Source organism: Clupea harengus, chromosome 5 (assembly GCF_900700415.2).
Source record: "Clupea harengus chromosome 5, Ch_v2.0.2, whole genome shotgun sequence".
NCBI lineage: Eukaryota > Metazoa > Chordata > Actinopteri > Clupeiformes > Clupeidae > Clupea > Clupea harengus.
The window spans coordinates 14,341,196-14,354,204 of record NC_045156.1 but is presented as its reverse complement, the minus strand read 5'-3'; the positions used below and the strand labels follow the sequence as shown (position 1 = coordinate 14,354,204).

At 46.3% G+C, this 13,009-nt stretch overlaps 1 protein-coding gene across 3 annotated transcripts in view; it reads right to left on the bottom strand.

The window, feature by feature from the left end:
• srpk1b (SRSF protein kinase 1b) overlaps positions 1–13,009 on the bottom strand; it is a 51,844-nt gene that overhangs the window by 24,826 nt on the left and 14,009 nt on the right. Inside the window, exon 1 of one of the 3 annotated variants that reach the window (XM_031567817.1) lies at positions 7,685–7,722. The exons of the other annotated variants lie outside the window; for them this stretch is intronic. Coding sequence (XP_031423677.1) covers positions 7,685–7,707 — 23 coding nt within the window. The 5' untranslated portion in view covers positions 7,708–7,722. Of the gene's footprint in view, positions 1–7,684; positions 7,723–13,009 lie in introns of those variants that run through there. 3 annotated transcript variants of the gene reach the window in all.

Sequence of the window (13,009 nt, the reverse complement as noted above, 5' to 3'; positions counted from 1 at the left end):
ATGAGAGACCATACTAAACATGGAGAGCCAATTCTGAGAATAAATATTTGGTCTAGTGGTCAATAACTAAAAGCACACAAATGCAATGTACTACTCAATAACTAATGACACACACACACACACACACAAACACACACTGTACCCTTGAAAAATGTATGTCACTAACTTTCCAGGAATCTGTTCAATAACTAATGCGATGCACACACACACACACACACAGCACTAAGTCGTACATCAGTTAATCCATTTTTTTTTTTAAATTGGAGTGATATTTAGGAATTGTTCGCGTTAAGAATGACAAACTGTAACTGAATTGTTTTTGTCTTTCAGCATGCTAATAAATCTTCAATTAGACACCTCATCTGCCACCTTGCCTGGTCTTGGTTATATAATCTGAGTTTGCACACCACCACCAACCCACTCACACACACACCTTTAATTAACCATACTGTTTCAAAGTGCAAGCCTGTCTCTGAAACCCCCTCCAGACAGACAGACAGACGCAATACCCCAACACACACACACACACACAGACGCAATGAGGATGATTGAGGATGATTCTGAACGCTGCCTCAGTGAGAGGGTTTGAGGATCTGCTGAACGCTGCTTCAGTAAGAGAGTTTGAGGATCTCCTGCCTCAGTAAGAGGGTTTGAGGATGATTCGGCTAATCCAGTGTTAGTGTGTAAAGAGCAATCAAGACACACGCCAACCGATGCCCACTCAGACACAGCTTTTAAATGAGCATGCCAATGTGCCAATGCATCAGTACCATGCCAATGTTCCAATGCATCAGTGCCATGCCAATGTGCCAATGCATCTGTACCATGCCAATGTGCCAATGCATCAGTGCCATGCCAATGTTCCAATGCCTCTGTACCATGCCAATGTTGGCCTGTAAAAAAGAGAGCTCTACAGGACTACTTCAATTATAGCTTCACTTACTCACACACACACACACACACATTACTCAACACGGGACTACTTCAATGATAGCGTCACTTACTCACACACACACACGCAATCCCCAAACACTCACTCTGGGATTATACATGCACTGAATCCCAGGTTGGGTCTGCGTGCACACACACACACTCATACGTGTAGAGGCACACACAGGTGCGCACGCACGCACGCACGCACGCACGCACGCACGCACGCAGAGAGGTACACACCCAAAAACAGAAACAAATACACATGCACTCACACACACGTGCACAAAAACACACATGCACACAGATACACAAAAAAAGTCTGTCACAACACACACAGAACAAAAACACACATGTGCGCTCACAAAGACACAAACACACACATGTGCTCTCACACAGACACAAACATCTGTATTCAAGCCCTCTCTGCAGCTGCATTTGATCTGAGCAACAGAGAGGGCTTGCCTCAAGGGAAGGGTGTGAAAAGCCTGTTAAGAAGAGGGATGCCTGGTCCCTGCACGCACACACACACACACACACACACACACACACACACACACACACACACACACACACCTTGCAGCAGGGTTAACAGCGAATCCCATTCCTCTACTCAGCAGCAGTAAGCACAGGAGATGAATCCTGCCTGACACGGCCAAAGAGCTGCTATTGCTGCTGCTCACACCACACACACACACACACACACACACACACACACACACATCACAAAGCCACACACACACACACACCACAAAGCCACAGACAACACACACACACACACACACATCACAAAGCCACAGACAACACACACATCACAAAGTCACAGACAACACACATCACAAAGCCACACACACACACACACACACACATATTTGATTAACCAGAGCGGACACAGGAAGAGTAAAGAATGAAGAGAATGGGGGTGAAAGACAGGATAGAGGAAAGACTGGGGGGAGTACTGGAGTGGAGGATAGAGAGATTGGTGTAGGAAGAGAGGAACAGAAAAGGGCAGGACAAAGGAGGAGAGGGGACCTACATACCAGCAGCTATTACATTATACAGTTCATTTCGTTATGCGTCTACACCAGTTTGTCATTATGTGTCCACACCACTCCAATTGGTTACATGTCTACACCATGATATAATTGGAGTGGAGGACCGGCCAGCGATGGGCGAGCAGAGAGGAGAGAAGATTAGGACAGACGAAAGAAAAGGGAGAAGGGAAGGGGGAGAGGGGAGGAGGTGGGGAGGGGAAGTGGAGGAGAGGGGAGGGAAAGGGGAGGAGTGGTAGTTGGTGTCACAAGGCAAGGTCAACTGTATGCAGGAGCCATGAGCCATACTGGTGGATAGATGCTTGTTGAAAGGGGCGAGAGGGAGAAGAAAAGGATGGAAGGAGAAGAGGAAGGGAGGAGTGAAGAGGAGTGGAGGAAAGGAAAAGAGGGGAGGGGAGGAGTGGGGGGCTTAATAAGGGCAGTGTGTTACTGCAATACATCTTCATCATCATCATCTAAATCAGAGGGAGGAGGAGAGATGAGAGAGATGGGGGGGAAAAGAGGGGGCGAGATAAAGAGAGAGAGGGAGATGCAGGCAGGAGTGATAAAGAGAAAGGAGGATGCTGCTGGAAGACAAAGATGATGAATGAAAGGCAAGAAGCGCAGACAGAGACAGAGTGTCTGGGACTGAGAGCATCCACAGACCAGAAGAGTAGAGTCTCATGTAAATGTCCACGAACCACAATTAACAGCAACCGGTTCTGATTAGTTGCCCTGGAAACAACAGCTTTCTCCCGGGAAACGGGCAGCATCATGGGTCTTCTTGTCTGTGTGAAGCCACTTTGAAATAGTTATGTTTCTACACTATGCTGACAGACAAGTCATGATCAATGGAACATCTGTGCAGTTCAAACTCTGCTGGTCCTGAAAGGTTCTCAATCCGTGTGTCCTGGTCAGTTCTGAGGCTGTGCATGGCCAGAGATGAGACACATTTGCATGTTTACTGTGAGAAGGAACAGGAAGGATAGTTGGCAGAGGGATACGATGGCTGAGCCTCAGGAACCTCCAGACAAGGCCATTTTGTCTGTTATGTGTTGAGAAATGTCCAGGTCGTTAGTACCGTCTTGTTACCCCTGTAACCCCCATGGACTGCACTCTAACACTCTACCCTGCACTAATTGATGCAACTCAATGTATTGCTTTTTTTTATTTACTCAGGGATATTTCTTAATCTATTTATTAATTGTTATTTATTATTATTTAGCTGTTGCAGTCAATGTGCACAGGAACTTAAGTTTTTTTTTAGCTGTCTGATGCTGCCTCGTCTGTCTCGTTGTTTTTGTGACAATGACAATAAAGTGCTTTGCACTGCCACTGTAAAGGGTCTGGGCCCATATCCACCAGTCAGTTTACCTGACCGCTCACATTACTCTTAAGTCACACTGAAAGTTTCTAACAAAAGGTTTTCTCCTCTAAATCCTAAATCACAAAGACGCAGAGACCCACGTTTACGAAGCAAAGAGGAAGACTTTTGTATTGCTATGGCTGACATCACACCTCATCAACCAATCACCAGTTGGAAGCGAGTTCGTGCATGAGTGACAGGCCTGTGCTGGTGAGTAGAGTGACAAATACATTACATAAATAAATAAATAAATAAATAAATAAATAAATAAATAGATAGATAGATAGATAAATAATATGAATAGTAATTTATTTAATAATAAATAAATGTGACATGTTACTACTTCTTAGTTCTCACAGACTGAGGTGCTACTTTTAAAGCTGAGGAGTTTTAAAGAGCCTACAGGGTGTGTGTGTGTGTGTCAGGGTCATCTGTGTGTGAGGGTGAAGGTAAAGAGTGTGTGAGGGAGTATGTGGATGTATCTCAGATGAAGACATGCAGAGAGCAGCAGGACCTGTGCCAGATCAGGGCCAGCCTTCCGCATCATCACTGCCATCTTCACTTTTAATTCAACCTCACAAAAGCTTCCTCTCTCTTCCTCCATCTTTTATTCTCTCTCTTCTTCCATCTCTCATTCTCTCTTTCCTCCATCTGTCATTCGTCTTCCATCTCTGCAACCATCTCATTCTCTCTCTTCCTCTATCTTTCATTCTTTCCCTTCCTCCATCTCTCTCTTCCTCCATCTCTCATTCTCTCTCTTCCTCCATCTCTATCTTCCTCCCTTTTGTCTTTCCTCCTGTGGTGAAGGTCGTTCTTCTTTTCCCCTCTCCTCCACTCTCCCCTCCATCTGGGATGAGTCTCTCTGTCGGTATGGTTCTACCCATCAGTCCATCCATCCATCTAACGCCAGCTTCCTTTCTTCTCTTCTCCTTCATCCATCCATCTAACGCTCTCACCATCCAGCTTCCTTTCTTCTCTTCTCCTTCATCCATCCATCCATCCATCTAACGCTCTCACCATCCAGCTTCCTTTCTTCTCTACTTCATCCATCCATCCATCTAACGCTCTCACCATCCAGCTTCCTTTCTTCTCTTCTCCTTCATCCATCCATCCATCTAACGCTCTCACCATCCAGCTTCCTTTCTTCTCTTCTCCTTCATCCATCCATCCATCTAACGCTCTCACCATCCATCTTCCTTTCTTCTCCTTCATCTATCCATCCATCTAACACTCTCACCATCCAGCTTCCTTTTTTCTCCTTCATCCATCCATCTAACGCTCTCACCATCCATCTTCCTTTCTTCTCTTCTCCTTCATCTATCCATCCATCTAACACTCACCATCCAGCTTCCTTTTTTCTCCTTCATCCATCCATCTAACGCTCTCACCATCCAGCTTCCTTTCTTCTCCTTCATCCATCCATCTAGCGCTCTTACCATCCAGCTTCCTTCCTTTCTTCTCCTTCATCCATCCATCTAACGCTCTCACCATCCAGCTTCCTTTCTTCTCTTCTCCTTCCTTATCTTTTCCCTTCCATCTCACCTGCACACTACTGGTCTCCCATCTGCTCATTGTCTTTCTCTCTCCATCCTCCCTCTCCTCTCCTCTTCTGCAGGCAAGTATTCCTCTCTTTTTCTCTCTCCCTTATTTTCTCACATCCATTGCTCTCGTTCGCTCTCCCTCTCTTCCGCTCCCCCTTTACCTCTCTCTTTCTCTACCTCTCTCCCTTCTTCTCCATCTCTTCCTTTCCCCCTCCATCTATCTCTTTCTCTACCTCTCTCTCCCTCCTTCTTTCTCTCCTTCTTTCTCTGTGCTGTAGGTCAGAGGCTGTGTGTGGGAGGCTTCTATTTCAAATAGACATCCTTAGCAACCAGTCACTGCAGAGATTGAGCAAACACACACTTAGACACACACGCTTGTGCGCTTGTGCGCACGCACTCACACACACATGCGCGCACACACACACACACACACACACACACAGCTGAACAGCAAATGACTGCGACATTACAGACAGGAAGAGAGAGAGAGAGAGAGAGGATGGAAAATGAGAGAGAGCGTTATCGAACTCCAACACCCTTGACTTTTATATTGTCAGAGCAGTCTCTGCTTTGGCAACAGTGCTGCTGAAATGGCCCTGCCAATAAAACAGCTTAGCATTGAGATATGACGGACAGAACAGGGAGAGAGAGAGAGAGAGAGAGAGAGAGAGAGATGGAGAAAGAGATCAAGAAATGAGAGCAAGAAATGGAGGAGTGGAGAGAGAGATAGAGAGAGACGGACAGAGAGAGGAGGGGGCTGAAAAGGAAAGACAGAGAGAGGGGTAAGAGGTAGAGACAGAGAGAGAGAGAGAGAGGGGGTATAGAGAGAGAGAGAGAGAGAGAGACCACTAATGAAATTAACTGATGGTTAAATCTCACACAGCTGTTTCTAGAACGGTACCCATATACTAACATGCTGCATTTTCAGTGCACACATACCCATAACCACTCACATATCCACACTCACAGACACACACACACACACGTCCATACACACTCACACAGACGTCCATACACACTCACATATCCACACTGACATATCCACACTAAGTCACACACACTCACATATCCACATAATCACACAGAAACACAAACACACGTGTCCATACAAACTCACATATCCACACTCACACAGACACAGAGAGACACACACATGTCCATACACACTCACATATCCACATACTCACACAGACAGACAGACAGACAGACACACACACACACCAGAGCCAACTCTGTGAATGGGACTAACCACTGGTAGGTCAAAAGCAGGACATTCTCTCGTACTCACGCGCACGCGTACACGCTCAATCTCTCTCTCACTCACAAACTCCATCACCCTCTCTTCTCCCTCTCCCAGTGTCTCTCACACAGATAAACTAACACGCACACACACACACACAAACAAACACCCAGTTTGCACACACATACACGTTCTGCATCACATACACACACACACATCCTCTCTGTGTGTCCCACACACAGACCAGCACCATCTCCTTTCCTCTCCACACACACACACTCTCCACACACACACCCCAGATTCTGCTCTTCTGATGCACAGAATCTTTCTTAAAGCTGTCTAAAGAGGCAGCGAAGTCTGTTGCACAACTAACAGGAGAACACACAAGAATACAGATGACATAACACACACTAGGGCTGAACGATTAATTGCATTTGCGATTTAATCGCGATATGATAGAACGCAATTTTCTAACCGCAACGTTCGCGATTAAAAATGTGATCTTAAAAAAAAAAAAAAAAAAAAAGATATTCTTTTTTTTTTTTTTTTAAGATGGTAAATTTTGCCCAGTGTTTAAAAAGTGCATGCCTTGTGTTTATTCTTACAATGACTTTGTTAAAATTACTTAAATGCACAGTGGCAAAGCCACCGATTTGTTGTTCTTGATTCTGTAATAAGCAGTTAAATAAAAAATGTAATTGTGGGAAATAATATTTTACACTAAATGTATCTAATATTGTGTTGGTCATCATTCATTACGATTTGTTGGGAAAAAAATTAGGATAAAACAAAAAAATCGCATATTAAATCGCAATCGCAATATTTGGGGGAAAAATCGCAATTAGATTATTTCCCCAAATCGTTCAGCCCTAACACACACACACACACACCAAAACACTCTGCCAACTCACGAGGGCACCTGCTGCTGAGTTCTCACACATCCACACACTCTCACCCGTCCATCACACTGCATACATTCATTCGTTCCCTTCTGTCTCTCTCTCTCTCTATTCTGCTCTTAGTCTCAGTATTGCTGAGACTAAAATAAAAGCCACTGCCATCCCTCCCTGTCTTGCTCACACCCACCCCCACACCCCCACACTCCCTCGTTGTCTGATGGCTCAATCAGTCCCCAATGCCCCCCCCCCCCCCCCCTTCTCCCCAACAAGGCTGGACCATCCCCCCCTCCACAAAAAGAGGGAGTACACAGAAAGACAGAAGTTACCCTGCATATGCACCGCATCCTGCAGCCCCCCCCTCCGCTCAAAACTACCCCAATGCCCCAGCCCCCCCTACATGCCCCGCCGTCTCAGACCGGCTCAAGATCACAACCAAGCCGTCCAAAACCACCTGCAAACACTCTAACCCACATGACAACCACAGACAAGACACACACACACACACACACACACACACACACACACACACACACACGAACATACATACTACATACATACATACTAACAAGGACAACATGCCTCTTAACACGCACATGCAAATTCATATGCAGCCTGAACACACACACACACACACACACAGACAGACACACACACACACACACACACACACCCCTCACCTGCAGGATGCTCGGATGCCCATGAGTGCTGCCGATGAGGGAGGGTGGGGGGGGAGAGCCATGAACCAGCGCCCCACCACACGCAGCCCACAGGCTCAGGGCGGGGGGGTCCACACGAGTGTGTGTGTGTGTGTGTGTGTGTGTGTGAGAGTGAGAGAGAGTGAGTGAGAGTGCGGAGGGGTGCAGCGCCTCCAGACACACAGAGAGGCAGAGTGCCACGGTTCCAGCGCTCCCGCTCTCTATCTCTCTCTCTCTCGCTCCCGCTCTCTATCTCTCTCCAGCGATCCTGTTCGCAGTCATTCTCTCTCTCTCCTGCGCTCTCTCTATCTATCTCTTTCTGCTCCTGCGCTCTCTCTATCTTTCTCTCTCTCGCTCCTGCACTCTCTCTCGCTATCTCTCTCCAGCGCTCCTGTTCGCAGTCATTCTCTCTCTCTCTCGCTCCTTCGCTCTGTCACTCTTTCTCTTACAGAGCTGCCCTCCGTGATTCTAAAGCACAGGCCCCACCCACTCTCTCCAGTCCGGTGCTGTGATTGGCTGAGGCAGAGCAGAACTGCATTGCAGGTGAATCACACAGCCTCACCCCCCCCCCCAATTCATTCTTCCTTTCCCTGTCTTGACTTTCCATTTCATCTCCCTCCCTCCCTCTCTGCATTGCTCTAGCCTTCTCTCTCTCTCTCTCTCTCTCTGCATTGCTCTAGCCTTCTCCTATCTCTCCCTCCCTCCCTCTGCATTGCTCTAGCCTTCACCCTCTCTCTCTCTCTCCCTCCCTCTCAATCTCTCTCTGCAATGCTCTAGCCTTCTCCCTCTCTCTCTCCCTCCCTCCCTCTCCATCTCTCTCTGCATTGCTCTAGCCTTCACCCTCTATTTCTCTCTCTCCCTCCCTTCCTCCCTCTCTCTCTGCATTGCTCTAGCCTTCACCCTCTATCTCTCTCTATCCCTCCCTCCCTCTCCATCTCCCTCTCTATCTGCATTGCTCTAGCCTTCTCCCTCTCTCTCTCTTTTCATCTACATTGCCCTTCCTTCTCAATTATTCCCGTTTCTCCCTGGTCTTCCCTTCCTTCCTCCTCTCCTCTTTCCCCCTTTCAATCCTTCCACCTGTTCTCCTTCTCCCATCCCCCCCCCCCTTTAAAAGCAAATGTTCATTTGTCTGCCAGACAGAGAGAGAGAGAGAGAGAGAGAGAGAGAGAGAGAGAGAGAGCATAAGCAAAAGTCTGCATGGTGGTGTTATCGGGAACCCCCTGAGAGTATTTGTATGACCACTGAAGAGAGTGTGTGTGTGTGTGTGTGTGTCACTGCAGACATCTATAGATGCCCACAGGGGGAAATGACAGTAGCCCTGCAGGGCTCCATGAATCAGACTCATTGGGCTCACATTACTGTCCTATTAGCCTCATAATACACTATATTACTATCTAATGACATGTAATTACATCATTACAGCATCACAGGCTGTTTTTGAGTGTGTGTGTGTGTGTGCTGGGGAACACTAGATGCACTGTGGATGTTTATTTGGGGGGGGGGGGCATGAGTGATGTCATGAAACAGACTATACAAGACGTGTCTAATTAAAAGCATTAAGTAAATATTGCTGTGTTCCATGACAGTGCTGTCAATTAGGAGAGGATGTTGGTGTAAGTGTGTGTGTGTCTGTATGTGTCTGTTGGTGTAAGTGCGTGTATGGCGTAAGTGTGTGTGTGTGTGTGTCTGTTGGTCTAAGTGTGTGTATGTGTGTGTATGTGTCTGTTGGTGTAAGTGCGTGTATGGCGGAAGTGTGTGTGTGTCTTGGTCTAAGTGTGTGTATGTGTCTGTTGGTGTAAGTGTGTACGGTGTAAGTGTGTTTGTTGTTGTAAGTGTGTGTGTAGTGCAATTGTGTGTATGTGTCTGTTGGTGTAAGTGTGTACGGTGTAAGTGTGTCTGTTGGTGTAAGTGTGTTTATGTTGTCATGCTGTAAGCAGCCTTGGAGCCATTCTGAAGGAGCTTTGATTCCCACTCCCTTCCATGAGGGGGCGCCCATATGTGAAAGCTGCAACTCAGACACGGCACTAGGGGTTCCCACCTCTTTTCACATTTCAAAATGTTCTCTTATTCTCTCTAGACTCTTAATGTATTAGTATGTATAAGTACACAAAGATTTGTTCTTTACTCCACAGGCTGGACTTAAGAAAATAAAAAATAAAACAACAACCTTTTCTAACAGAATAGTTATTAGTTATAGTTATAGTATCAGTTCAAGTGGAATCTGCATCAAGCTGCAGACATGTGCACAATGAAAACTTATTAGACCTATGACAAAATCTAATTTCATGACTTCCCCCTAAACTTTAAATGTATTTATAGAACTTCGTGATTTTTCCAGGCCTAAAAAAATGGATTCCAGGATTTCTATGACCGTGCAACCCCTTACACATTGAACCATGAAACACACACTGAAACACACACACTGCAGTCTGCATACATTCTAAACTCCCCAGATTGCTCCAGACATGATGGCCACTGCAGAGACTCTCCACAAGCTGTGTGTGTGGAGAGACTCTCCACCGAGCTGTGTGTGTGTGTGTGGGGAGAGACTCTCCACGAGCTGTGTGTGTGTGTGTGTGTGTGTGTGTGTGTGTGTGAGTGTGTGTGGAGAGACTCTCCACCGAGCTGTGTGTGTGTGTGTGTGTGTGTGTGTGTGTGGAGAGACTCTCCACCGAGCTGTGTGTGTGTGTGTGTGTGTGTGTGTGTGTGTGTGGAGAGACTCTCCACCGAGCTGTGTGTGTGTGTGTGTGTGTGTGTGTGTGTGTGTGTGTGTGTGTGTGTGTGTGGAGAGACTCTCCACCGAGCTGTGTGTGTGTGTGTGTGTGTGTGTGTGTGGAGAGACTCTCCACCGAGCTGTGTGTGTGTGTGTGTGTGTGTGTGTGTGTGTGTGTGGAGAGACTCTCCACCGAGCTGTGTGTGTGTGTGTGTGTGTGTGTGTGTGTGTGTGTGTGTGTGTGTGTGTGTGTGTGTGTGTGTGTGTGTGTGTAGAGACTCTCCACCGAGCTGCGTAAGCACTCACAGCCCAAATCTAACCACGTGCTTTCAGCCCAGAAGAGGAAGCAGGTAAAATCCCTTAACAACACTAGCGCCACGTGCACAGCTCTCAGACACACACACACACACACACACACACACACACACACACACACACACACACACACACACACACACACACACACAGATACACGTGCTGCTGCTGCCACCCACAGGGGAGACACACACACACAGTCCCCAGCCAAAGAATAACCCGACACACACTCCTCAGTGATCTAGCAGCAAAGGGGAGAAATCAACTACTCTTAATTACAGGGGGGGGGAGAGAGAGAGAGAGAGAGAGAGAGAAGAGAAAGAAAGAGCGAGAGCGAGAGCGAGAGAGAGAGAGAGAGAGAGAGAGTGAGTGTGTGTGTGTGTGTGTGTGTGTCCAAAAAAAACACAATAGATGCAAAACATAGCCCCAGCAAATCCTGCTGTTGTGCACACGTGAGTCACGGACAGGACAGAGACAGGACAGGAGAGAGACAGACAGAAGAGAAACAGGAGCGAGACAAGAGAGAAACGAGAGAGAAACAGACAGAAAGGAGAGTGACAGACAGAAGAGAGAAGGGAGAGAGACAGACAGGAGAGAAACAGGAGAGAGACAGACAAGTTTTGAAAAGCAATTTGAATTGTTTTGGTGCCATCTAAATAAAATGTAATACAATTTGATTTAACTGAATTGAGCGGCAGGGCTGTCTGACAATATCCAGTAGCAAGTTCACCTGCTTGGAGAGAAACAGCACATAGCCTGCAGCATTCAAACACCAAGGCTTCTCAGAGATGCACCTGCAATGCAGGTGCAGACAGAGATTCGCCGATGACAGGCACGGCACATTTAAAGATACTTCAACAGAAAAGCCAACCCACCTTCTTCCAGTAGTTTTTATGCCTGAAGCATTTACTGCGCCTAAGCTACTGACCCAGTTGAAATCCTACACAACCCAGTGTTCCAGTCTAGGTTGGCACTCTCACGTCTAACACTGAGGCTCTCTGGGGACCAAGACCAAGTATCGCCGCAGTGGAAACTGACTTTCAAACTTCTGACACTCCTGACGGTTTTAGGAAACCAAACATACCCCTCCCGCTGCTGCAGGAGCAGAGGCCAGCCATGGGAATATGAATTATGTAATATCCGCAATGCCTATTAGCATGTTTCTGTGATGTGTTAATATATACCAGATTTACTCAATACATTGTTATGTAAGCTCTGCAGGGAAATAAGCACACTTGAGATTGATGTGTGCGTGACACACACACACATACACACACACACACACACACACAACATATATAACACATACATGTGGCTATATGAGCGCAGTAAGGGTGCATATATAACACACTGCATTAGTATGAAATTTGCCCATGTCAATATATGCATCACAATCCTCCTCAAAACTCGACCGACCGAGGTCCTTCATCCCTTTGTGGAGCTCTGAGTATGTAGCGCTCTTATTTTCATATCTGGCCTCGAATGAAACCGCATACGATAGATGCTCCTGAAATTGACTGACCGACCAGCCGGCCGACCGTCCACTCTACAGCGCTGGGCAGACCCCGAGCTAGAGGATCAGATTCTGCGCCGCACACGGCTAAAATTAGCCCATGCGAAAATATCATCCCCCCAATGTCCATGCAGACATACACAGGCAGGCTAGCCCACACTGAGACCAACACAGGCAGGCTAGACCACACTGAGACATACACAGGCTAGACCACACTGAGACATACACAGGCTAGACCACACTGAGACATACACAGGCTAGACCATACTGAGACAAACACAGGCTAGACCAGTGTTTCCCAAACTTTTTTTCTGGGGACCCATATTTTAAAAGTTGAAAGCCTTCGCGACCCTAGCCAATAGACATTATTCGTAAATTACAAAATAAAGGTGGATTTGACCATTATTGAACATTAATGATGATATTTTATTGTTATTTCAGAACTTGTAGGCCTACTGCCATTGTTAATAAGCTATCTCAGACTGAGTGATCACTTCTCTCTGAACAATTATTACTAAGTAATAATTACTTAAATAATGAAAAGTAATGCAATTGAACCAGCAATATTAAAATAAGGTATCCAATAAGTGCCTATTTGGACATTAAATGTAGGCTATTGAAAAAAATAAAAAAATAAAAAATTCTTCTTTTCAACATTCAATTGAACCAGCAATATTGGAACAACATATGAAATAATTACAAAAAGATTACAAATTATACAAAACTTAACATTTCAACATTGCTAATGGGATAGGTGGGCCTGTCT